At 40.1% G+C, this 26583-nt stretch overlaps 1 protein-coding gene across 1 annotated transcript; it reads left to right on the forward strand.

Moving 5' to 3' along the window:
- Positions 1-15563: 15563 nt before the first annotated feature.
- Positions 15564-24630, forward strand: LOC114569284 (uncharacterized). Its single transcript, XM_028599106.1, has 7 exons — positions 15564-15613; positions 18148-18182; positions 18497-18605; positions 18741-18968; positions 23802-23836; positions 24184-24292; positions 24509-24630. Exons 2-7 carry the CDS (start codon positions 18156-18158, stop codon positions 24628-24630), a joined length of 630 nt encoding a protein of 209 aa, XP_028454907.1. The 5' UTR covers positions 15564-15613; positions 18148-18155.
- Positions 24631-26583: the final 1953 nt, after the last annotated feature.

The following is a 26583-nucleotide window of genomic DNA, read 5'->3' on the forward strand; positions in this document are numbered from 1 at the left end:
GCAGTCTTCTCCTGAACAGAGGTTTGTTTCATTTTTGCATTTAGACAATTGACATAAAAGAAAGCTTTAGACTCTAAACTACTTCCCAGTTCTCCTGTCACTTTGTGTTTATCTTTCGCGCCGCGGCGCACTGTTACGGACTAGTCCATTTCATTGTGAAAGTGGGGGGTGTTGACCTCTCTCAGCAAGCAGGGCGCCTGCAGCTGCTGGGGGCGCTGATCTGCCAATTCACCACACAGTGAAATGATCGATAACAGAAAACCGCTTCTTTAAGTTCTCGTTCCGCCCCCCATGTGACATGAAAAATGCCGCCCCAGGCGGTTTCCCAGTTTGCCCGTACCAAAAACCGCAACTGGCTGCGTTGCAGGCTCCAGTTAGCTCTCAAACTAATGTGTTGCTGACAACGAGGGACACACTAGCTTCTTCGCTATGTGCTAGCTGTTTAGCTATTCACGCACATGTATGCGTGTGTGTGTGTGTGTGTGTGTGTGTGTGTGTGTGTATGTGTGTGGAGAAAGAGAAATGGAGGGAAAACATACTTAAAAGAAAGAAAGCACTTGAAGATCTTGATCTCTGTGGGTTGGGAATAATCGCTCTTTCCGTTTACTCGAGATTCTAACTTTACTCAACGTTACAGCAGAATCTGAGGTTTTGTTTGTTTGTTCCACCACCTTCCACTGCAAGGCACTTGCTTTTATCTGACACAAGTCATGTTTCCATCAACGCATTTTGATACGCATTTTGAAGTAGGGCCTGTCACATTAGAAAATGTTGATGGAAACGGCAAAATTTGAACAACAGTCTTTGACATTGGTCCAGTATTAAGCGTAAAGAGTTTCAGAGAAAACTAAAGTAAAAGTTACATCCCATGAACCAGTTGGTTCAGTGTTAATTCATTAATTAATTAATTACATATATAGCCCTTTATCATAGACACTCAAAGCGCTTTGGGTGTTTTCGAGCAACAGCATCACCTGATGTGTTCCTCATGTCAATCATATCAAGTTTAATTGTGTTGAAACAAATTCCACAATTATTCTCCCACCTTTCTCAGACTCCGGCTGCTGTCACTCAGCGGTTAGGTGACTTTTCTAATCATTTGATCTCGGTCCAATGGGGGGCGAGAGAAGCTCCAAAGTCATATTCAGTTCTCTACCTGCTTTGTCTGACAGAAGGGTGTAACTTTGGGTTTAACATTGAGCTCTTCTTATGTCTTATGTCTTATGTCCCGGAACATGTCTGCCCAAATATACTGTTTTACATTCATCTGCTGATGGGTCTGAAATTCTGTTTCCTTATACTTCTGGCTCTGTGCCTGCTTCCTCTTACAGACACTTAATCATGTGCTGGTTTGTGTTTTGGGGAATGAGGAAACATTACAAACAGTTGACTTAAAAAACACGACAACAACGTCCTTATACAATGTCATGACAACCTTCAGTCTGTAATGTATGTGAGGCAGGAATATGTCTTTGTCAGCTGGTATAAAATTCACCTCTTGATTAATTCTATTGAATCTGTATATTCAGAGTCATACCAAATTATCATTCCTCCTGATTCTCTCCCCTAAGTGACTCCTTTTAATTTGGTGGATGGGTCAATAATTTCTTTGTAGCCACTGGAAGAACTTTTACACCATGTTTCCTGGAGGACAACAATACGCACCATCAATGGCTCCAATATTACAAGACACACTTTATCTACGTTCAGCCTGTTGAAATCTCACTTGGGTACAATGATAGTTAGTTAGTTTGTTTGTTTGTTTTATTTGGATCCCCATTAGCTTCAGCATAAGCTAAAAGCTATTCTTCCTGGGGTCCTACAATCTATCATGTGACAATACAATTTACAACATCACCTTACACACCATACACACAAAGACATTACTTCACATTACACATTTGAAAATGTAAATCATATTTTACAGTTAACGCAATTGTAATAACAAACAATTCAATAAATGAATAAAAATTACAGTACTCCGAATAGATCTATTTAAAAAAAAAAAAAAGATATAACCAAAAGCGCTATAACAGAATCTCTTTAAATTGATATTAAATATTGAAATCTCTTTGAAGGTAATATTTCTTAAGTGATGTTTTTAAAACCATACTGAGTATACATAAGATCACAGAGAGACAGACAGACAGATAGACAGATAGATAAATATATTTTTATTGATCCCAAACAAATGGGAAATAATGGGAAATACCAGTGTTGCAGCAGCACAATATCAGACAGACAGCACACATACAGAATATAAATGAAATAATAGGATACAATATGAAATAATAATAGGATAGCATATAAGAACAAATAATTTAAAATATATACAAGTTGGGAATAAAACTGTTTAACTAGTATATATATATCTCAAACTTTCTTAATTCTCGTTAAGAAAGTTTGCATGATGTACAATGTTTATCTACGCTACTAATGCAATCATACAGTAAAGCATGCCTACTTTTTCATTGTTCTAGTGTTATCATCAACAGTTTGTCCACCACTCAGTTTCAAGGGCCAAAGCGTTTTAAGGGGAGGTGTGCTTACCGCAGGTTCTACTCTCACTCCCTCATCTCTGTCCCTCTCCTCCTGAGTCTCCTCCTCACTGTGCATATGTCACTGCTGCCAACACCACCACGGGTCCTGCTACTGCCACAAAGGTCCTGCTACTGCCGAAAACATGTCTTTTCGCTTTTTTCTTTTATTTGAGCAGCTTGGGTAACTTTGTTTCATTTTTGCGTTTAGACAATTGACATAGGAGAAAGGTTTAGACTTGTCTTGCTCCGTCTCTGTGTACTTCCCAGTTCTCCTGTCACTTTGTGTTTTTCTTTCGCGCCGCGGCGCACTGTTACGGACTAGTCCATTTCATTGTGAAAGTGGGGGGTGTTGACCTCTTTCAGCAAGCAGGGCGCCTGCAGCTGCTGGGGGCGCTGATCTGCCAATTCACCACACAGTGAAATGATAGAAAACAGAAAACCGCTTCTTTAAGTTCTCGTTCCGCCCCCCATGTGACATGAAAAATGCCGCCCCAGGCGGTTTCCCAGTTTGCCCGTACCAAAAACCGCAACTGGCTGCGTTGCAGGCTCCAGTTAGCTCTCAAACTAATGTGTTGCTGACAACGAGGGACACACTAGCTTCTTCGCTATGTGCTAGCTGTTTAGCTTTTCACGCACATGTATGCGTGTGTGTGTGTGTGTGTGAGGAGAAAGAGAAATGGAGGGAAAACATACTTGAAAAAAAGAAAGCACTTGAAGATCTTGATCTCTGTGGGTTGGGAATAATCACTCTTTCCGTTTACTCGAGATTCTAACTTTACTCAACGTTACAGCAGAATCTGAGGTTTTGTTTAATGAGAGAGAGGGTTATTTTCCCCGCTCCTTTCTGCAAGCGCACAGCTGACTCCGTGGTAACAATAATCACACCCTCATCCGTTCAACAGGAATTAAATGCAGTGTTTTTGGCTATATTGCTGCTGTAGTTGACTGATAGAGGGTAGGATTATGGCTCCACTTGTCCAGTAGGCTAATTAAACTCCCACGGTGGGGAATAAAAGTTACAGTTCAACACAGTTTCAACACAGTTCAACAATATCTGGATCAGAGATACATTCATAGCCAAATAGATTAATAATCAAAGCCTGCAGCAATAGCACCATATTAATCAGATCACATTAATGGCAACACAAATAGCAACAATAGCAAATTACTCATTAATAATACACCCTGTCCTAATCTGCCCAGAACACTATAAAGCCTCTTACTTTGGATGTGTTGTTTACTTAGTTTGTTCGGAAGATCCTCCGTAATGAACAGAAAGCGAGTTAAAACCGGGCCGTGATTTAACTAAACAGAAAAGCTCCAGTCAGAGTCGACTGGAAAAACAGGTAATTTACCCTCTGCAGGTTTGGTGAGAGAAACGATCTTCTTCACCAGGACCCCCTTTTTGTAGTATCACCCAGATTTTAGCTACTTAGCTCACCTCGGCCTGCGAGATGATGCTGTTGACTTTTCGGCAGCTACCAAGTGTCTCCTGTTCAGTCATTCAATCTAATGCTATGTTTTCTTCAGATCCAGATTCTTTAAAAGTGCATTTTTCATTTGTTTTATTTAAATCGACATACATCCATGCCCTGTACCGGGATTAGCTTCTGTTTCAGGCAAAGGGGCTTTATTCTCCTTTACTTTGTAAGCTAGGTTAGCCTCCTTGTACACACTTCTCAAATGTACTTTCAAATTCGTGGGATTTTTCCCTTTAATAAATTGTCCACATATTCCACCACCTTCCACTGCAAGGCACTTGCTTTTATCTGACACAAGTCATGTTTCCATCAACGCATTTTGATACGCATTTTGAAGTAGGGCCTGTCACATTAGAAAATGTTGATGGAAACGGCAAAATTTGAACAACAGTCTTTGACATTGGTCCAGTATTAAGCGTAAAGAGTTTCAGAGAAAACTAAAGTAAAGGTTACATCCCATGAACCAGTTGGTTCAGTGTTAATTCATTAATTAATTAATTACATATATAGCCCTTTATCATAGACACTCAAAGCGCTTTGGGTGTTGTCGCAAACAGCATCACCTGATGTGTTCCTCATGTCAATCATATCAAGTTTAATTGTGTTGAAACAAATTCCACAATTATTCTCCCACCTTTCTCAGACTCCGGCTGCTGTCACTCAGCGGTTAGGTGACTTTTCTAATCATTTGATCTCGGTCCAATGGGGGGCGAGAGAAGCTCCAAAGTCATATTCAGTTCTCTACCTGCTTTGTCTGACAGAAGGGTGTAACTTTGGGTTTACACCCTTTGGGTTTACAAATTCTGTTTCCTTATACTTCTGGCTCTGTGCCTGCTTCCTCTTACAGACACTTAATCAAGTGTTGGTTTGTGTTTTGGGGAATGAGGAAACATTGCAAATAGTTGACTTAAAAAACACACCAACAATGTCCTTACACAATGTCATGACAACCTTCAGAATTAAAAATTCATATAAAATTCACCTCTTGATTAATTCTATTGAATCTGTATATTCAGAGTCATACCAAATTATCATTCCCCCTGATTCTCTCCCCTGAATGACTCCTTTTAATTTGGTGGATGGGTCAATAATTTCTTTGTAGCCTATTGGACAACCACTGGAAGAACCTTTACACTATTTTCCTGGAGGACAACATATGCACCATGGCTGCAATATTACAAGACACACTTTAACTATGGCTATGTTTAGACGGAAACGATCTTAAGAGAAAACGCAAAAGGGCCGCTATGTTCTCACTTTTATTCTGCGTTTTGACGAGAGTTTTGTGGAGGAAATCTGTGTGCATATGGTGACACAAAAGTGTGTGAATGTGTGCATCGGCTGGCCAGCCAGTCAGTGAGGTTGTTAAGCCTGCAGGCGCTTGAGAAGTTTAACTCCGAAAAGACAGTTAACCACAGGTTCCCGTTAATCTTATGATGGACATGTGTTGTGATATTTAAACAAACGATCCATCAACGGCAAAATAAAAGCCTCTCTGAGAGACCTCCAGCTCAGAGCGGGGTCTCCGAGCATTCCTGGCCGAGCGACGAGCTGCCATCCCCGGCAGGCGCCTGCCGGCTGTCCCGTCACTTTATGGAGCTTCTCAACTCCGAAAACTTTGAAGTAAATTGTCAATTCGGCAACGATTTTCTCAAGACTGCCTATATTCGAAATGTAAACAGTTCATTTCTCACCTAAAACATTCTCAGAAGTGAATTTAGTGATGAATAAATTGGCGAAAATGGTTAAAATTGTCCTGTTGTTGGTCTGTCTATGTAACGGAAACGGCAATGATTGAGGCACGTGTGCATCACTTAAATGTGTCCCCTGGAAACACTTCCGTTGTGTTGTGTTTTATTTGCGTGCGTTTTCTTTTAGTTGCGTGCTGTGGTTTATTTGCATGCGTTTTCTTTTAGTTGCGTGCTGTGGTTTATTTGCATGCGTTTTCTTTTAGTTGCGTGCTGTGGTTTATTTGCGTGTTTTGTTTTAGTTGCGCGTTGTGTTTTATTTGCATGCGTTATTTAGCTATATCCTTTATTATAGCTACGTGAGCTCGGGAGAACAGTCATGTGAGCGGGCGTGCGCAGTCCCGTGGGTCTGCTCGCGTCCATTAGGCTCGTTCATCATTTCAAATTTAATAATTCTGGATTCGCTTCTAGTGAATGTTAAAATTTTTAAAAATGTAACGTTTTAAACAAGGACCCTTTCATTGTTGAAGCATGTAAGTTGATATAGCCGAAACAAATGATCTGCTGAAATATAGACGTTTCTTTAAGCATGTAATGTCTATGTGAAAAGTCTTTCTGGGCCATGGGGAGCAGTACCACCACTATCCGCTAAGCCCATGTTGGCATATAGACATGGCGCTCTCTTCCTGGGGGCTTGGTTGTGCTTACTGCAGGTTCTACTCTCACTCCCTCATCTCTGTCCCTCTCCTCCTGTGAAGCCCGTTTTATAGTAACCGCAGCCGAGCTGGCGCGTGCATATGTGACGTCATGAAATCTCCGTGACTATTTATACCTGCGCGTGGTGGTCGCGACACTAGCTGCAGTCTTCTCCTGAACAGAGGTGGCACTAATGAGCAAAGGCTACCGACGTTGCCCTTTCTACGGACTAGAAGAAGAAGAAAAGGGTAAACAACGGCAGAACTTGCAGCCATGGATGCATTGCCGTCAATGCTTCGATCTGAGTCTCCTCCTCACTGTGCATATGTCACTGCTGCCAACACCACCACGGGTCCTGCTACTGCCACGAAGGTCCTGCTACTGCCGAAAACATGTCTTTTCGCTTTTATTTGAGCTGCTTGGGTAACTTTGTTTCATTTTCGCGTTTAGACAATTGACATAAAAGAAAGCTTTAGACTCGTTGTGCTCCGTCTCTGTGTACTTCCCAGTTCTCCTGTCACTTTGTGTTTATCTTTCGCGCCGCGGCGCACTGTTACGGACTAGTCCATTTCATTTTGAAAATGGGGGTGTTGACCTCTTTCAGCAAGCAGGGGCGCCTGCAGCTGCTGTGGGCGCTGATCTGCCAATTCACCACACAGTGAAATGATCGAAAAAAACCGCTGCCGCCCGGCGGTTGCCCGGTTTGTCCGTACAAAAAAACGCCACTGGCTGCGTTGCAGGCTCCAGTTAGCTCAAAAACTAATGTGTTGCTGATAACAAGGCACAGACTAGCTAGTTACTTCGCTATGGGCTAGCTGTTTAGCTATTCACGCACATGTATGCGTGTGTGTGTGAGGAGAAAGAGAAATGGAGGAAAACATACTTGGAAAAAAGAAAGCACTTGAAGATCTTGATCTCTGTGGGTTGGGAATAATCGCTCTTTCCGTTTACTCGAGATTCTAACTTTACTCAACGTTACAGCAGAATCTGAGGTTTTGTTTAATGAGAGAGAGGGTTATTTTCCCCGCTCCTTTCTGCAAGCGCACAGCTGACTCCGTGGTAACAATAATCACACCCTCATCCGTTCAACAGGAATTAAATGCAGTGTTTTTGGCTATATTGCTGCTGTAGTTGACTGATAGAGGGTAGGATTATGGCTCCACTTGTCCAGTAGGCTAATTAAACTCCCACGGTGGGGAATAAAAGTTACAGTTCAACACAGTTTCAACACAGTTCAACAATATCTGGATCAGAGATACATTCATAGCCAAATAGATTAATAATCAAAGCCTGCAGCAATAGCACCATATTAATCAGATCACATTAATGGCAACACAAATAGCAACAATAGCAAATTACTCATTAATAATACACCCTGTCCTAATCTGCCCAGAACACTATAAAGCCTCTTACTTTGGATGTGTTGTTTACTTAGTTTGTTCGGAAGATCCTCCGTAATGAACAGAAAGCGAGTTAAAACCCGGGCCGTGATTTAACTAAACAGAAAAGCTCCAGTCAGAGTCGACTGGAAAAACAGGTAATTTACCCTCTGCAGGTTTGGTGAGAGAAACGATCTTCTTCACCAGGACCCCCTTTTTGTAGTATCACCCAGATTTTAGCTACTTAGCTCACCTCGGCCTGCGAGATGATGCTGTTGACTTTTCGGCAGCTACCAAGTGTCTCCTGTTCAGTCATTCAATCTAATGCTATGTTTTCTTCAGATCCAGATTCTTTAAAAGTGCATTTTTCATTTGTTTTTATTTAAATCGACATACATCCATGCCCTGTACCGGGATTAGCTTCTGTTTCAGGCAAAGGGGCTTTATGTTCTCCTTTACTTTGTAAGCTAGGTTAGCCTCCTTGTACACACTTCTCAAATGTACTTTCAAATTCGTGGGATTTTTCCCTTTAATAAATTGTCCACATATTCCACCACCTTCCACTGCAAGGCACTTGCTTTTATCTGACACAAGTCATGTTTCCATCAACGCATTTTGATACGCATTTTGAAGTAGGGCCTGTCACATTAGAAAATGTTGATGGAAACGGCAAAATTTGAACAACAGTCTTTGACATTGGTCCAGTATTAAGCGTAAAGAGTTTCAGAGAAAACTAAAGTAAAGGTTACATCCCATGAACCAGTTGGTTCAGTGTTAATTCATTAATTAATTAATTACATATATAGCCCTTTATCATAGACACTCAAAGCGCTTTGGGTGTTGTCGTGCAACAGCATCACCTGATGTGTTCCTCATGTCAATCATATCAAGTTTAATTGTGTTGAAACAAATTCCACAATTATTCTCCCACCTTTCTCAGACTCCGGCTGCTGTCACTCAGCGGTTAGGTGACTTTTCTAATCATTTGATCTCGGTCCAATGGGGGGCGAGAGAAGCTCCAAAGTCATATTCAGTTCTCTACCTGCTTTGTCTGACAGAAGGGTGTAACTTTGGGTTTACACCCTTTGGGTTTACAAATTCTGTTTCCTTATACTTCTGGCTCTGTGCCTGCTTCCTCTTACAGACACTTAATCAAGTGTTGGTTTGTGTTTTGGGGAATGAGGAAACATTGCAAATAGTTGACTTAAAAAACACACCAACAATGTCCTTACACAATGTCATGACAACCTTCAGAATTAAAAATTCATATAAAATTCACCTCTTGATTAATTCTATTGAATCTGTATATTCAGAGTCATACCAAATTATCATTCCCCCTGATTCTCTCCCCTGAATGACTCCTTTTAATTTGGTGGATGGGTCAATAATTTCTTTGTAGCCTATTGGACAACCACTGGAAGAACCTTTACACTATTTTCCTGGAGGACAACATATGCACCATGGCTGCAATATTACAAGACACACTTTAACTATGGCTATGTTTAGACGGAAACGATCTTAAGAGAAAACGCAAAAGGGCCGTTGCGTTCTCACTTTTTATTCTGCGTTTTGACGAGAGTTTTGTGGAGGAAATCTGTGTGCATATGGTGACACAAAAGTGTGTGAATGTGTGCATCGGCTGGCCAGCCAGTCAGTGAGGTTGTTAAGCCTGCAGGCGCTTGAGAAGTTTAACTCCGAAAAGACAGTTAACCACAGGTTCCCGTTAATCTTATGATGGACATGTGTTGTGATATTTAAACAAACGATCCATCAACGGCAAAATAAAAGCCTCTCTGAGAGACCTCCAGCTCAGAGCGGGGTCTCCGAGCATTCCTGGCCGAGCGACGAGCTGCCATCCCCGGCAGGCGCCTGCCGGCTGTCCCGTCACTTTATGGAGCTTCTCAACTCCGAAAACTTTGAAGTAAATTGTCAATTCGGCAACGATTTTCTCAAGACTGCCTATATTCGAAATGTAAACAGTTCATTTCTCACCTAAAACATTCTCAGAAGTGAATTTAGTGATGAATAAATTGGCGAAAATGGTTAAAATTGTCCTGTTGTTGGTCTGTCTATGTAACGGAAACGGCAATGATTGAGGCACGTGTGCATCACTTAAATGTGTCCCCTGGAAACACTTCCGTTGTGTTGTGTTTTATTTGCGTGCGTTTTCTTTTAGTTGCGTGCTGTGGTTTATTTGCATGCGTTTTCTTTTAGTTGCGTGCTGTGGTTTATTTGCATGCGTTTTCTTTTAGTTGCGTGCTGTGGTTTATTTGCATGCGTTTTCTTTTAGTTGCGTGCTGTGGTTTATTTGCGTGTTTTGTTTTAGTTGCGCGTTGTGTTTTATTTGCATGCGTTATTTAGCTATATCCTTTATTATAGCTACGTGAGCTCGGGAGAACAGTCATGTGAGCGGGCGTGCGCAGTCCCGTGGGTCTGCTCGCGTCCATTAGGCTCGTTCATCATTTCAAATTTAATAATTCTGGATTCGCTTCTAGTGAATGTTAAAATTTTTAAAAATGTAACGTTTTAAACAAGGACCCTTTCATTGTTGAAGCATGTAAGTTGATATAGCCCGAAACAAATGATCTGCTGAAATATAGACGTTTCTTTCGCCATGTAATGTCTATGTGAAAAGTCTTTCTGGGCCATGGGGAGCAGTACCACCACTATCCGCTAAGCCCATGTTGGCATATAGACATGGCGCTCTCTTCCTGGGGGCTTGGTTGTGCTTACTGCAGGTTCTACTCTCACTCCCTCATCTCTGTCCCTCTCCTCCTGTGAAGCCCGTTTTATAGTAACCGCAGCCGAGCTGGCGCGTGCATATGTGACGTCATGAAATCTCCGTGACTATTTATACCTGCGCGTGGTGGTCGCGACACTAGCTGCAGTCTTCTCCTGAACAGAGGTGGCACTAATGAGCAAAGGCTACCGACGTTGCCCTTTCTACGGACTAGAAGAAGAAGAAAAGGGTAAACAACGGCAGAACTTGCAGCCATGGATGCATTGCCGTCAATGCTTCGATCTGAGTCTCCTCCTCACTGTGCATATGTCACTGCTGCCAACACCACCACGGGTCCTGCTACTGCCACGAAGGTCCTGCTACTGCCGAAAACATGTCTTTTCGCTTTTATTTGAGCTGCTTGGGTAACTTTGTTTCATTTTCGCGTTTAGACAATTGACATAAAAGAAAGCTTTAGACTCGTTGTGCTCCGTCTCTGTGTACTTCCCAGTTCTCCTGTCACTTTGTGTTTATCTTTCGCGCCGCGGCGCACTGTTACGGACTAGTCCATTTCATTTTGAAAATGGGGGGTGTTGACCTCTTTCAGCAAGCAGGGCGCCTGCAGCTGCTGTGGGCGCTGATCTGCCAATTCACCACACAGTGAAATGATCGAAAAAATGCCGCCCCGGGCGGTTGCCCGGTTTGTCCGTACAAAAAAACGCCACTGGCTGCGTTGCAGGCTCCAGTTAGCTCAAAAACTAATGTGTTGCTGATAACAAGGCACAGACTAGCTAGTTACTTCGCTATGGGCTAGCTGTTTAGCTATTCACGCACGTGTATGCGTGTGTGTGTGAGGAGAAAGAGAAATGGAGGGAAAACATACTTGGAAAAAAAGAAAGCACTTGAAGATCTTGATCTCTGTGGGTTGGGAATAATCGCTCTTTCCGTTTACTCGAGATTCTAACTTTACTCAACGTTACAGCAGAATCTGAGGTTTTGTTTAATGAGAGAGAGGGTTATTTTCCCCGCTCCTTTCTGCAAGCGCACAGCTGACTCCGTGGTAACAATAATCACACCCTCATCCGTTCAACAGGAATTAAATGCAGTGTTTTTGGCTATATTGCTGCTGTAGTTGACTGATAGAGGGTAGGATTATGGCTCCACTTGTCCAGTAGGCTAATTAAACTCCCACGGTGGGGAATAAAAGTTACAGTTCAACACACTTCAACAATATCTGGATCAGAGATACATTCATAGCCAAATAGATTAATAATCAAAGCCTGCAGCAATAGCACCATATTAATCAGATCACATTAATGGCAACACAAATAGCAACAATAGCAAATTACTCATTAATAATACACCCTGTCCTAATCTGCCCAGAACACTATAAAGCCTCTTACTTTGGATGTGTTGTTTACTTAGTTTGTTCGGAAGATCCTCCGTAATGAACAGAAAGCGAGTTAAAACCCGGGCCGTGATTTAACTAAACAGAAAAGCTCCAGTCAGAGTCGACTGGAAAAACAGGTAATTTACCCTCTGCAGGTTTGGTGAGAGAAACGATCTTCTTCACCAGGACCCCCTTTTTGTAGTATCACCCAGATTTTAGCTACTTAGCTCACCTCGGCCTGCGAGATGATGCTGTTGACTTTTCGGCAGCTACCAAGTGTCTCCTGTTCAGTCATTCAATCTAATGCTATGTTTTCTTCAGATCCAGATTCTTTAAAAGTGCATTTTTCATTTGTTTTTATTTAAATCGACATACATCCATGCCCTGTACCGGGATTAGCTTCTGTTTCAGGCAAAGGGGGCTTTGCGTTCTCCTTTACTTTGTAAGCTAGGTTAGCCTCCTTGTACACACTTCTCAAATGTACTTTCAAATTCGTGGGATTTTTCCCTTTAATAAATTGTCCACATATTCCACCACCTTCCACTGCAAGGCACTTGCTTTTATCTGACACAAGTCATGTTTCCATCAACGCATTTTGATACGCATTTTGAAGTAGGGCCTGTCACATTAGAAAATGTTGATGGAAACGGCAAAATTTGAACAACAGTCTTTGACATTGGTCCAGTATTAAGCGTAAAGAGTTTCAGAGAAAACTAAAGTAAAGGTTACATCCCATGAACCAGTTGGTTCAGTGTTAATTCATTAATTAATTAATTACATATATAGCCCTTTATCATAGACACTCAAAGCGCTTTGGGTGTTTTCGAGCAACAGCATCACCTGATGTGTTCCTCATGTCAATCATATCAAGTTTAATTGTGTTGAAACAAATTCCACAATTATTCTCCCACCTTTCTCAGACTCCGGCTGCTGTCACTCAGCGGTTAGGTGACTTTTCTAATCATTTGATCTCGGTCCAATGGGGGGCGAGAGAAGCTCCAAAGTCACATTCAGTTCTCTACCTGCTTTGTCTGACAGAAGGGTGTAACTTTGGGTTTAACATTGAGCTCTTCTTATGTCTTATGTCTTATGTCCCGGAACATGTCTGCCCAAATATACTGTTTTACATTCATCTGCTGATGGGTCTGAAATTCTGTTTCCTTATACTTCTGGCTCTGTGCCTGCTTCCTCTTACAGACACTTAATCATGTGCTGGTTTGTGTTTTGGGGAATGAGGAAACATTACAAACAGTTGACTTAAAAAACACGACAACAACGTCCTTATACAATGTCATGACAACCTTCAGTCTGTAATGTATGTGAGGCAGGAATATGTCTTTGTCAGCTGGTATAAAATTCACCTCTTGATTAATTCTATTGAATCTGTATATTCAGAGTCATACCAAATTATCATTCCTCCTGATTCTCTCCCCTAAGTGACTCCTTTTAATTTGGTGGATGGGTCAATAATTTCTTTGTAGCCACTGGAAGAACTTTTTTTTACACCATGTTTCCTGGAGGACAACAATACGCACCATCAATGGCTCCAATATTACAAGACACACTTTATCTACGTTCAGCCTGTTGAAATCTCACATGGGTACAATGATAGTTAGTTAGTTTGTTTGTTTGTTTTATTTGGATCCCCATTAGCTTCAGCATAAGCTAAAAGCTATTCTTCCTGGGGTCCTACAATCTATCATGTGACAATACAATTTACAACATCACCTTACACACCATACACACAAAGACATTACTTCACATTACACATTTGAAAATGTAAATCATATTTTACAGTTAACGCAATTGTAATAACAAACAATTCAATAAATGAATAAAAATTACAGTACTCCGAATAGATCTATTTAAAAAAAAAAAAAGATATAACCAAAAGCGCTATAACAGAATCTCTTTAAATTGATATTAAATATTGAAATCTCTTTGAAGGTAATATTTCTTAAGTGATGTTTTTAAAACCATACTGAGTATACATAAGATCACAGAGAGACAGACAGACAGATAGACAGATAGATAAATATATTTTTATTGATCCCAAACAAATGGGAAATAATGGGAAATACCAGTGTTGCAGCAGCACAATATCAGACAGACAGCACACATACAGAATATAAATGAAATAATAGGATACAATATGAAATAATAATAGGATAGCATATAAGAACAAATAATTTAAAATATATACAAGTTGGGAATAAAACTGTTTAACTAGTATATATATATATATATATATATATATATATATATATATATAACTCAAACTTTCTTAATTCTCGTTAAGAAAGTTTGCATGATGTACAATGTTTATCTACGCTATTAATGCAATCATACAGTAAAGCATGCCTACTTTTTCATTGTTCTAGTGTTATCATCAACAGTTTGTCCACCACTCAGTTTCAAGGGCCAAAGCGTTTTAAGGGGAGGTGTGCTTACCGCAGGTTCTACTCTCACTCCCTCATCTCTGTCCCTCTTCTATCCCTGGCAGGCGCCTGCCGGCTGTCCCGTCACTTTATGGAGCTTCTCAACTCCGAAAACTTTGAATAAGACATATAGAGGCAAAGTCTCATGCATAATGGGAGTTAACCTGGGCTCCCACAGGATTGGAGGGTTTACAGAAAATTTCAGCTTTGCCGAGTACTTCTACAGATACTGTCATGTCACAAAACCTAGCCTTTCAGAATCTCGGATTGCTTACATGAAGGTACTGATCGAAGAGTATATGGAAATAAGGCAGGTTTTTTCCCACATGTAAATCTTTGACCTAAACATCTGCTTCACTACGCCGACTTGAGTTTACAGTTTGGTCCACTCATACATTCAGATCGCTATGGATGTGTGGTGTGGCAACCTGCTATTGAGGGTGCAGCACAACTAGAATCGAAACGAGATGAATTATTAGAATAGATTCTAGTCAGAATATGAGTCTGATACTGCGCCATTGGGCTGTGATCATGGGGCATGTTTCAACCGAACCAGGAAATAAAATCTGTAAATATACAGATGTACTGGTAATTTTCTGCCAGGACATTATTTGTTTTTCTACGGACTTTTTTCTAACAGTGTAGTATTTATCATGTAGCCTAACTTTATGGGAAAATGAATAAGTGGATTTCCCTGTGCTCATGTAAACACCGTATCCCGAATATGAGCAAATCGAGAAAAACCTCATAAGCAGGTTACATGTAAAGTAATTTATTTGAAAGTTATTGGAGGAAAAGAGCTCTCTTACTTTTTCTTTTACTTTTTTGTTACTAATTTAAAACAACATGCATGCATAATATCGCTAGATAGAGCTGTCTTTGTAAATAAACATGCTTTAATAGAGTCTATTATGTTTGGTTGCAAGTGTTCAGTGTTGACAGTGGTTTGTACTGGATTGTTGTTGGATTAATCCAGAAACACCCTCAGCCCACTTAAACCTATACATGTTTTTCCTTGAAGTCACATGGTTTAGTAAATCATTTTGACATTTGTTGTTACTGATGTGCAAGGAATGTGCGTGCAGTGGTTATCTGTTCCTCATACCTACCATATCAGATTTGATCAGCAGGTGAGAGGGGTTTATGAGGGGCAGACCGAGAATTAAACAAGCCTCTGGTCTCTCTCTATATATATCTAGGGATAGGGTGGCGACAGGACAGATTTCTGACTAGGCAGCCACATCTACACAGACCAGGCAGAGCTAATGAGACATAATAAAAGGTGAGTTTAAACAACAAGTATGTAGCCTACAGTATATATTGATTGTATTGAATTTGTGTGTAGATCTTTTAAAGCAACATACCTTCAATCAGGAAAGACTTAATATCAAACATTGTTTGACATTGCACAATAGGAAATAAATATGAAAGAAGTCTTTGGCAATTAGATCCCATAGTGACATAACTGATTTAGGGGGGTATCCTGAGCTGTACAGGAATATCTCAGTTGGAGTCCATATGGTGGTGTTGATAAAGGGGTTAAGAGTACCTCATGGGTGCTGGCTTTGAGGCGTGGATGGATTGGAGGAGGCTTGCATCGATCTGCATCAGTCAACTGTTGGAGTTGGAAGCAGGATAAGGAAGAGAGAGATAATGTCAATAAATAGAGGAAGCATCAAGATAGAATTTCCTGTAAGCGTCATTTTCACCTTTTAAATCAACAAGAACTCTTGTAGCAGGTGTAGCTCTGAAGTAACCTGTGTTTAGTGTTCAGTATGTGCTTGGCAGTGTTTGAGCCTGGCTGCGGTTAATGTAAAACAACAATTTTCTTTTGCAGGTGTTATGGGGTTGCTTGACATTACAGTGAGGGTGCTCTGAAATTGAAAGTTTCCCTTTAACACACGTGTGCAAATACACACCCACGTCCGCAGCGGTTTACTAAGCAAGCGAACGAAAGGAAGAGAGATTGGTGTTTTTATGCACTAAAGGTTTCGATACACAACAGCACCATAAAACTCTGATTAGCCTACCGATCACATTTCAAATATCAGCCAACAAGCCGGGGTTTACAAAATCATTACTGCAGCTTTTAAAATTCCACTGCAGCTTTCCAAATACACCACACACAGCAAACTACACACATAAACACACACGCACGCATCCTCACACAGTATTTATATTTGCACACATGGTAAAAAATAATGTAGTCATATCTGTAGTGACTTAATATATGTAAATAAGCCACTGAGGGCGAATGGCTGAACCTGTTTCAAACACATTTTCATGGCTAAAAATAAATATAATAAATCTGTCCAGTGTGCTGTATAACTTTGGATTTATTCACAGTTCTGTAAAACACATGTTCACTGTAATGTTCTACTACGAGACAGAGATAAGAGTAAACAGGGCCGGTTCTAGCCTGCTATATTAGGGTGGGCTGGTAGAAAAACTAGGTGGGCAACTTGGGCGGTTGGTATAGAACAGAGGGTAGAGAAGTGCATTAGTGGCCCAACAGGTTCCAGCCTCCAGGTCCTAGAGACATGGCACTAACATTCAGCCTAATCCCAGCTGGCCTGCGACCCAAAGGCATAGGATTTAGTTCAATATATATATATATATATATATATATGATTGTACAGTTGATTAATAATCACATTGATTGTATAAGTTATATTCCAGTTGAGTTTTAAATACTGTGAGGAATTGAATCATTTTAATAATCATTTAACTAATCATGTGAATATGAGAATAAGTTTAACCTTTTATTTCGTCATTCCATTTCTGCAAACTATAACTTTTGCAATGCTGTTTCAGTGATTACTGCAGTGTAACATAGTAATCTTATTCTGTTTGTTTTGTTTTAGTGATACCTAAAAAACCTAAACTCACACTTGTGTTAATTGGTGATACAAATTCCATTGAGATTGGATCAAAAAACATCTTACTTGACCATAACGGACAATCTAATGTAGAACAGTTTTCAACCCTCTTTCATTAACATGCTTGGTCTACAAAACAAAAAATAGACATCATGGTTTCTGAAAATGATCACCACTGCTACAGTGGAGTGATGTGTGATGAAAAAGAAGAGCACAAAGAAAATAAAGGGCAGCTGGACCACAAAGAAGAAACAATGGATTCCTCAGTGTTTCTGGTTTTAGTCTAGTTTAACTGTTTAGGCAACTGTTTTCTGATAACAAGTAATAAGAGCCCTGTACAGTACCTCCTCAGCACCAAACAGCAGACAGATACAGTTAGAGACTAGCTGGTCAACATAGTGGAGTATTTAGCAGCTAAAGAGTCAGATATTTCTCTCTGGATGTTATAGTCTCTAATAACTGCCTGGTCCATGTCCAGTGACTGTGGTACCGACATAAAGCTCAGTATCACCGCGTTTGTTTATTAAGATCCCCATTAGCTTCTGTCTGTCTTAAACTAAAGATATTCTTCCTGTGCTCTATTATTTCATAAGAACATTACATAAGCTGGAATACATGCATCCATAATCATAATGCATCAAAACAACAAAAACATACATCAAAGGTACAGCAAAACATAAACTTGAACCCTGTGGAGGAAATGTGTTTTAACGGCTGAGAAGTTGCACCCCCAAACTACATTTGAGAATCAAGATTTGCCAAAGCAACTGAGAAAAACTGTAAGACTTCAGTAATTTTTCTAGCCATTTCAACCCTGATAAAATCACCTGCAGACAAAAAGAAAAAAAAGAAGTTGCAAATATAGTGATGGTTAGCTGATCCAGTGATATTTAAAAACTAATCATAATCCTGTTCTATCTGTGTTTTAACTCCGCAGTAGAGGAGATGGAGGAGAATTCAGCTGAAATCAAGGTAAAGATGAGATTGTTTCACCTTCATTAGTGATCATCATTATAGAGCAGCATCTGTTTTCTAAAACTAACTCTATTTTCTGAGGTTAGTCAGATCAGATTTGAAGTGAATAAACACTTCTTCACAGACAAACATTGAAACATTATTTTTATAGTCTTTTACTGAATTGGTGCCTCACTGTGTGATATTGATTTGAGTGTTGTACATTTATCTTGTTGCTGTTTTCTTGTCTCACTTACTAATGAAGACATTCTTAATCTCAGATGCTCTAACCAGGTGAACTAAAGGTTAAATGAAATGATCTGTTCTCTTAGTGTGATCCAGTGAATGAACCTGGTGAAGGTGAACACTCAGAGAAGAATGATGACAACACAGGAGGAGAGTCTGAAAACACATCTGTATCATCTGCAAACAAAGAGAAAGGTAATAGTTTAATGAAAAATATCATTGTACAGTTACATTGATTTTAACAGTAACATATTTCAATTCCAAGTCAATAAAATAGAGAACTAACTAATTAAGCTAATCTGATATTTTCTGGCTTTGACCCTTCAACAGGAGAGGCTGATGAAGTGTCAGGTTCGGGGAACAGAACTCAGGTGCAGACTGGAGTAGGTGATAAAATATCTTATTTTATTGAAGCTGTGAGTGCTGGGTGGCAGAAGGGGGGCTGGATCCGAAGATGGCTGGGCGGGCTGATGTGGTGCTTGGCTGCGTTCCTCTGTGCGGCTGCAGACTTGATGTTCCAGTGCGTGGCGTGGCTATTGGCAGCAGAGGATTCTGAAGGTGGGTTATTTCTGAGAACAGAGATCTTCCAGTTGCATGTTCCACAAACACTGTGGAACATGCAGGCGGAAACAGAAACGGAGACATACACACAAAACACAAAACACACGGCAGGCATAACAAAATGAAGAAAGACATGCATGCTAGGTAATTAGGACTACAGTTGAATATTAGCCAACTGGCTAACACTGGCACATTTGCAGAAATGTTGATTAATGTGCATTGTCCTAATCAAATAAAAACTTACAAACAAATAAACCAAAACACATTCACACGCATACCAGACTGTCACTGTGCGGAAGTCACAGCAGGCGGGGCTGTGACATTCAATTCAATTCCATTCAATTCGATTTTATTTATATTATCAAATCATAACACAAATTATCTGGAGACACTTTACAGATAGAGTAGGTCTAGACCACACTCTATAATTTACAAAGCCCCAACAATTCTAGTAATTCCCCCAAGAGCAAGCAGTGCGAGTCTATTAGTTATGTAGCCTACATAACCTTATCCCTTGTCCTTCAGGTCCCCGTTTTGTATTGGCCTGGAGTCCGTTCCAGGAAGGAGGTTTAACAAACTCTGAGTCTAACCCTGATGTCTGAGTAGATTTACCCTGAGATGGGAAACTCTGAGTTTTCGGTTCCAGAACAGCTGATTTGAGTTGGTTCAGTCAACTCGGAGTATTTTCACTCAGGGTTACGCGCATGCACAACCACTATAAAAAGACAGTATGAATGGAATCGAGTTTGAACATGCATTTCGTTAAAAAAGCAAGACAGCGGCTGCTGCTGCAAAAGAGAGAGAATTCGTGTGGGAGAAAATTGGTATAAAAAGCATTAATAGTGTATTCATTTCATATTTAATCACAGTTAACTTATAATATTAGGCTACTGGTGAAAACTGGAATTGTATTACACCTATAATTTCATTTAGGTGCAATCCTGCATGGCGAAAAATTAAACTATAGGCCTACTAATCCCATTCTGAGGCTGCAGCACCATGATCATTAACAGAACTAGAATGTATTATCATTTATTTCTTTTTAATGGCTCTCACTGGTTTGTGTCCAGGGAACACGTTTTAAAAACGTTTCAGAGTGAGTCACACTGTTCTGACGGCTCTGCATACAGTGGCTTTACTATTAGGCTACAGTAAGAATCTGCTGGGATGTTAAAGCCTGTCCATGATGGTTGACGTTAGCGATATGAGGACGGATACGGTATCTACATATCTGATGGACTGTGATAAAAAAAAACTCTCAAATCGGTTATGTGGAAATGAAAATACATCTATAGTTGGGACTCAATAAAGACGTAAACTCTCTGTGAATTAATACAGCTTTTTCATCAACGGGATCGTCGATTAAAGGACATGACATGTTTGAGAAAAAAACATTTTATAATCTGCCTAATATAAACCAATACGTTTTATTATTCATGCAGATACCAAACTGCATTAAAATGTGCCTGATACAGACTGAATGAATGAATGAGGAAATGAGTTTCTTGAAGAAAACCTGCTCCCAACCAGGTTAGGTTCACAGGCTCAGTTACCGTAGTAACTGACTCTGAGGTGAAGTTACCTCTCTTTCTGAAACAGAAAAGCCAGAGTTTCCCTCAACTCAGAGTTTTCACTAAACCTGCTTTCTGGAACGGGCCTAAAAAGTGCCGATATTATGAAAAAAAACACTTTTTCTAGGATTTGGGGTGTTCTTTTGTGTCTCTGGTGCTTCCACACACATACAAACTGATAGAGATGATGATGAGATACGGTTTCTGAATGTGTCCTGCCTTCAGTCTCTGGGTGAGCTGTTCAAAATCGGTCCGGCTTGTGACGTCACAATCCAAAATGAGCTGGCTAACCGCAACCGTTAGCTCGTAGCGTTAGCATGCTAACGCTATTGCTAACGCTAGCATGCTACCTCGTTCTCAATGGCAAAGCACTGCTACAACACACACAAGTTCACCATAATCTACAAAAGAACTACTTACATGTGCGCCCTGGTTTAGAAGTCTCCCGGCTAATCCTGCCTTGGAACTGACCAAGTTGGAGAAACAGCCTTTCTTTTATTGTATATGGAGCTAGCTGACATGATCTACATCTGAGCTACTGAGCATGTGCGAGTGCAATCAAAGCTAGTACAGAAGAAGAAGAAGAAAAGATGTCTAACTCTGTAGCTAAAACAGAGACCTGAACACAAGGTGAAAAGAGGATCTGCAGCAGTGAGAGAGAGCTGTGCAGTACAACAAAAATATGGTGTTTTTTGATAATTAAACCACGTAAACCTATTCTGGTACAACCTTAAAATACAATTATGAACCTGAAAATGAGCATAATATGGGCACTTTAAACGTTTTTGTAGAGTTCCCTGGACACAAACCAGTAAGAGACATTAAAAAGAAATAAATGATTGTTAATCATAATTCTGTTAATGATGGTGCTGCAACCTCAGAATGGGATTAGTAGTAGTTTGCTTTTTCGCCTGCAGGATTGCACCTAAATGAAATTATAGGTATAGCCTACTACCATTCCAGTTTTCACCAGTAATTTTATAGGTTAACTGTGATTAAATATGAAATGAATACACTATATTAGAGTTTACGCATTTACTCAAGCAGCAATTTTCTCCCACACCAATTCTCGCTATTTTACAGCAGCCGCTGTGTTGCTTTTTTAAACTAAATATTAGAGATGCACCAATTGACCGGCCGGTGACCGGAATCGGCCAATTTTCACGTGACCGGCGCACCTCCGCTCCATCAGCTGTTTATGAAATGTCATAAAGTCGTAATTAAGGCTCTGTAGAGTAGTCTGCTCTACTGATCTCAGGTGAACGGTCAGCCACTCTCTCTCACCCCTCTGAGGCTGAATAACTGGAACATTTAAACCGCACTCACGCGGGTCCCGTGAAATATGACAGCTACAGTTCATCGGAAAATAGTGTTGGGCACCCTGACTTTGATTAATTTACTGTTTATCAGACCCCAGATGAGACAAGAAGCTAACTTTAGCAAACGCTGCGGTCCCTCTGCCTCCCTCGCTGCAACAAAAAAAGAAAGAAAAGAGAGGCGCTGTATTCCTCCGACACGCTGTATTAACATTACTGTTTAAAACGCTTTCCAGGTTAGTGGGGGTGCATACCGCTCCAAACCAACATTAAAAACGTAGTAGTCTTCCCTCAGCATTTAGTTTTGTTGCTAAACTGTGTGTAAAATGAGTGGTGACGTTTATGTTTTCAGGTAACGTTACTGTTGATGTTCAAACAGGCCTGTGTGTGTGTGTTTTGAGAAATATCTTTATAATGCAAGGCTATATTCATTTTATTTTTATTTGTTATATATATATATATATATATATATATATATATATATATATATATATATCCAACTAACAACTATCCAACTAATTTTATATATATATATATACACATATATATATATATATATATATATATATATATATATATATATATATATATATATATATATGTGTATATATATATAAAATTTGTAATTTTATATACTAATATATATACTTATATATATATATATATATATATATATATATATATATATATATATATATATATATTGGATATTGGATGTGAAAAGAAGGAAATGGTTCTAACATTGCACTTTAGATGTGTGTGAATTTCCCACACCAGGAGTAATTTATATTGTTCTATTTTATAGTGATCCATTATCTGTTCAAAAAAATGTTCTATGTTCTATGAAAATGTAAAATGTTCTATTAATTTTAGGGTGAGGCTATTTGCACCCCTGGTACAATTAGCAGTGTATGCTATTTGTACCCTGGTGCAATTAGAAATGAATGCTATTTGTACCGCGCCGGTGCACACAGCAATGTGTTCTATTAATACCCTATCTGGTACAAATATCAATGTATGCTATTTGCACCCCTGTGCATTTACAGTACCTTGGCATATATTTACACACAGTTCCATACTACTCATGTATTACACCTTTTGGAATATTATCGCCCTGACATTCTTACCCTAACCATAACCAATCCCACTCCTCTTGACTAAACCTAATCAACCCAACCAGAGCAGGCATATTCATGAGTCTTCCCCTACCACCTTGCAAAAAAAACAATTTGCATTTGCGGGCCCTGACTTGCGCAATTGCATGCAAATTATCCAATCCAAAATTACAAAATCAAGATCATCTCACAGGAGAATCAAACTCCTAACTCCCATATCAAAGGTAAGCGTTCTAACCAGTCACCTAGCAGTTCTTACAGGATGTTGAACAACTGTTTACCACTTGCTTTCTTCAAGCCTCGGTTGTTAACAAACCAACGGTTGTACGCTTTCACTGAAGACAGAAAGCGCAACTGTAGTATCCATTTTCCGCTAGAAATTCAATTGTTATAAACTTTAGAGACAAAACTTTCCTAATATGCCAGTTTCTGCAGTCGCCATGAACGTCCGCCATGATTTCGGTGCAGGCGAGCAACGTTTTTTTTGTTGTTACGTCACAGGGTGTGAATAGCTCAGCTGTGTGGCTGAGGCTATTCGTACCGGGGGTGCAAATAGACACTCCGTTTAAGAAATCACGATTTTTATTTTATGTTTGTGCAAAAAACGGAGAAGAACTATAAAACTTCAATGTTTCATTCTGGCCTAAATGTTATATTGTGGTGATATTGTGTCCCTTTTAACCCTGGAAAAATTCCCTCCATAATTATTTTTTAATCCAACACTGAAATGTAAAAAATATATATAATGAACACAGGATGTTAGCTAATCCAATCTTGTTTTTTTATTTTGATATTGTGCAATATGTTTTTTTTCATGTAACTCTGCAGTAGAGGAGTTGGAGGAGAATTCAGCTGAAATCAAGGTAAAGATGAGATTGTTTCACCTTCATTAGTGATCATTATTATAGAGCAGCATCTGTTTTCTAAAACTAATTCTATTTTCTGAGGTTAGTCAGATCAGATTTGAAGTCTCACACCTGAATAAACACTTCTTCACAGACAAAGATTTAAACTGTGCATATAATTTCACTGCGTTTCTATGTTTTGTAGTCTTTTTCTGAATTGGTGCATCACTGTGTGATATTGATTTGAGTGTTGTACATTTATCTTTTTGCTGTTTTCTTGGCTCACTTACTAATGAAGATATTCTTAATCTCAGATGCTCTAACCAGGTGAACTAAAGGTTAAATGAAATGATCTGTTTTCTTAGTGTGATCCAGTGAATGAACCTGCTGAAGGTGAACACTCAGAGAAGAATGATGACAACACAGGAGGAGAGTCTGGAATCACATCTGTATCATCTGCAAACAAAGAGAAAGGTAATATTTTAATGAAAAAATATAATTGTACAGTTACATTGATTCTAACAGTAATATAGAGAACTAACTAATTAACCTAACCTGATATTTGCTGGCTTTGACCCTTCAACAGGAGAGGCTGATGAAGTGTCAGGTTCGGGGAACAGAACTCAGGTGCAGACTGGAGTAGGTGATAAAATATCTTATTTTATTGAAGCTGTGAGTGCGGGCTGGCAGAAGGGGGGCTGGATCCGAAGATGGCTGGGCTGGCTGATGTGGTGCTTGGCTGCGTTCCTCAGTGCGGCTGCAGACTTGATGTTCAAGTGCGCGACGTGGCTATTGGCAGCAGAGGATTCTGAAGGTGGGTTATTTCTTAGAACAGAGATCTTCCAGTTAGTAACGTCAAGAAACGGAGCAGACAGGTCAACGAGAAATTAGACTTGATATAAATCTTGAAGACTGGTGAATAAGCATACTCAGTGTTAAGCAACAATCCAGCAGGGAGAGGAAAGTCAGACAGGTATTTAAAGGCAGATGATGAGCAGGATGAGTTGCAGGTGCGCTGATTGGGATTGGTGCCAGGTGTGGGGAGAGTCAGCTGGGGGGCTTGTCCACACACTGTGGAACATGCAGGTGGAAACAGAAACACAGACAGACTAAAAACTAAAACACACAAAACACACGGCAGGCATAACAAAGTGAAGAAATAAACCAAAACACATCACACACAGCAGACTGTCACCTTGTGGAAGTCACAGCAGGCGTGGGTGTGACATGAAGGACCCGACTGATCAGTCCGACTGCCTTTTCTGCCAACGGTCTGCCGTCTGGTTGGTGTTTAACTACCTTTACAGGGAGGTGTGTTCAGGTGAATTCTTGCCGTATTACTAGGCTCGTTCGAGATGAGCCAGATCTGCGCAGAATCGATCACCGGCGATCGCCGCCCAATGCACGCCGGTTAGATTTGTGCCCGACTTATATACTGTCTATGACTTGATCCCGACTTGCTCTGACGTCATGCACACGTGGGCAACGATAGGCAGCGCAGTTGCTTTTCACCAACTGCAAGAGCCCGATGGATGTATTAAGAGAACTGGATACAGTGTTCGGCGGGAAGCCCCGTACGTTCCAGTGAGAGTGCTCAAAAGCGCATCATGGAGCTCAGCTTTTACGCATTCTTGGCCCATGACGTCACGGTGGTCACGCGCACTAGCAACAATTAGTTTGTGTTGTCTTAGCAACCGGTAGCAACATGCTCGTTCATGAGCTTCTCTCTCATGTCTCTTACAACTGGCGAACTCATGAACTTGCCGTTTTCATTGTCTAAAATATTCACTAACTTTAAACATTTTCGTTGTTCCAAATCGTTTACATGCTTAGCTAAATAAACAATAGATGTATTTAGCTAGACCACCAAGGAGATGTAATCATTATGTCGTGCTACTAGCTAGCAGTTAGCCTGCAGTTTCGTGAACAGAGCTCATCCATGGCTTCATCTCTCATCCACGTTACAAGCTTTACAGCATACAGCCCTCGGATGTATCATAAGAGAGAACCAAGGCAATGAAATCACTATGTCTGTAGCTAGTAACGTTATGTAGGCATGATTTTAATACAGCCATGCTAGCTAACCCTGATTCATTTATTTTTTTATTTAACCAGGAAAATCCCATTGAGATTAAAAACCTCTTTTTCAAGGGTCCACATATACATTATGAAAAACAGTTACAAAGGATCGACTCAAGTGCTCTCAATCTGGACTTAAAAGTGTTCAATGAAAGTAATTCAGTAAATTTCCAGTCTTTTTGCAACATGTTCCATGTGTGGGGGGCTGAGTGAACAAAAGTCCTTTTTCCCAGTTCTGTACGGGAAAGTGGAACAGCGAGCAACAAAAGATAATTCGAATGTTAGCAACTAGCTAGCTAGCCGATAGCCCCCCCAGTTTGGGAAATGCTTATGACGTTACATCCACGTAACAGGCTTTACAACATACATACATCCCTTGGATGTATCATAACTTCATAAGATAATACCATGGACGTATTAATAGAACACATGGTGAATTACAACCATTAGCTATATCCATTATAACAGCTAGCTACATGAGCTCGGGAGAACAGTCATGTGAGCGGGCATGCGCAGTCCCATGGGTCTGCTTGCGTCCATTATGCGCGTTCATCATTTCAAATTTAATAATTCTTTATTCGCTTCTAGTGAATGTTAAAAATGTTAAAAACGTAACGTTTTAAACAAGGACCCTTTCATTGTTCAAGCTGGTAAGTTGATATACCCCGAAACAAATGATCCGCTGA

Source organism: Perca flavescens, chromosome 15 (genome assembly GCF_004354835.1).
Source record: "Perca flavescens isolate YP-PL-M2 chromosome 15, PFLA_1.0, whole genome shotgun sequence".
NCBI lineage: Eukaryota > Metazoa > Chordata > Actinopteri > Perciformes > Percidae > Perca > Perca flavescens.

Coding starts and splice junctions, on each gene's coding strand:
- LOC114569284 (XM_028599106.1), top strand. CDS start 18,156: ATGGAGGAGAATTCAGCTGAAATCAAG. Junction 18,606..18,740: donor ATCTGCAAACAAAGAGAAAG/GTAATAGTTTAA, acceptor ACCCTTCAACAG/GAGAGGCTGATGAAGTGTCA. Junction 24,293..24,508: donor ATCTGCAAACAAAGAGAAAG/GTAATATTTTAA, acceptor GCGGGCTGGCAG/AAGGGGGGCTGGATCCGAAG.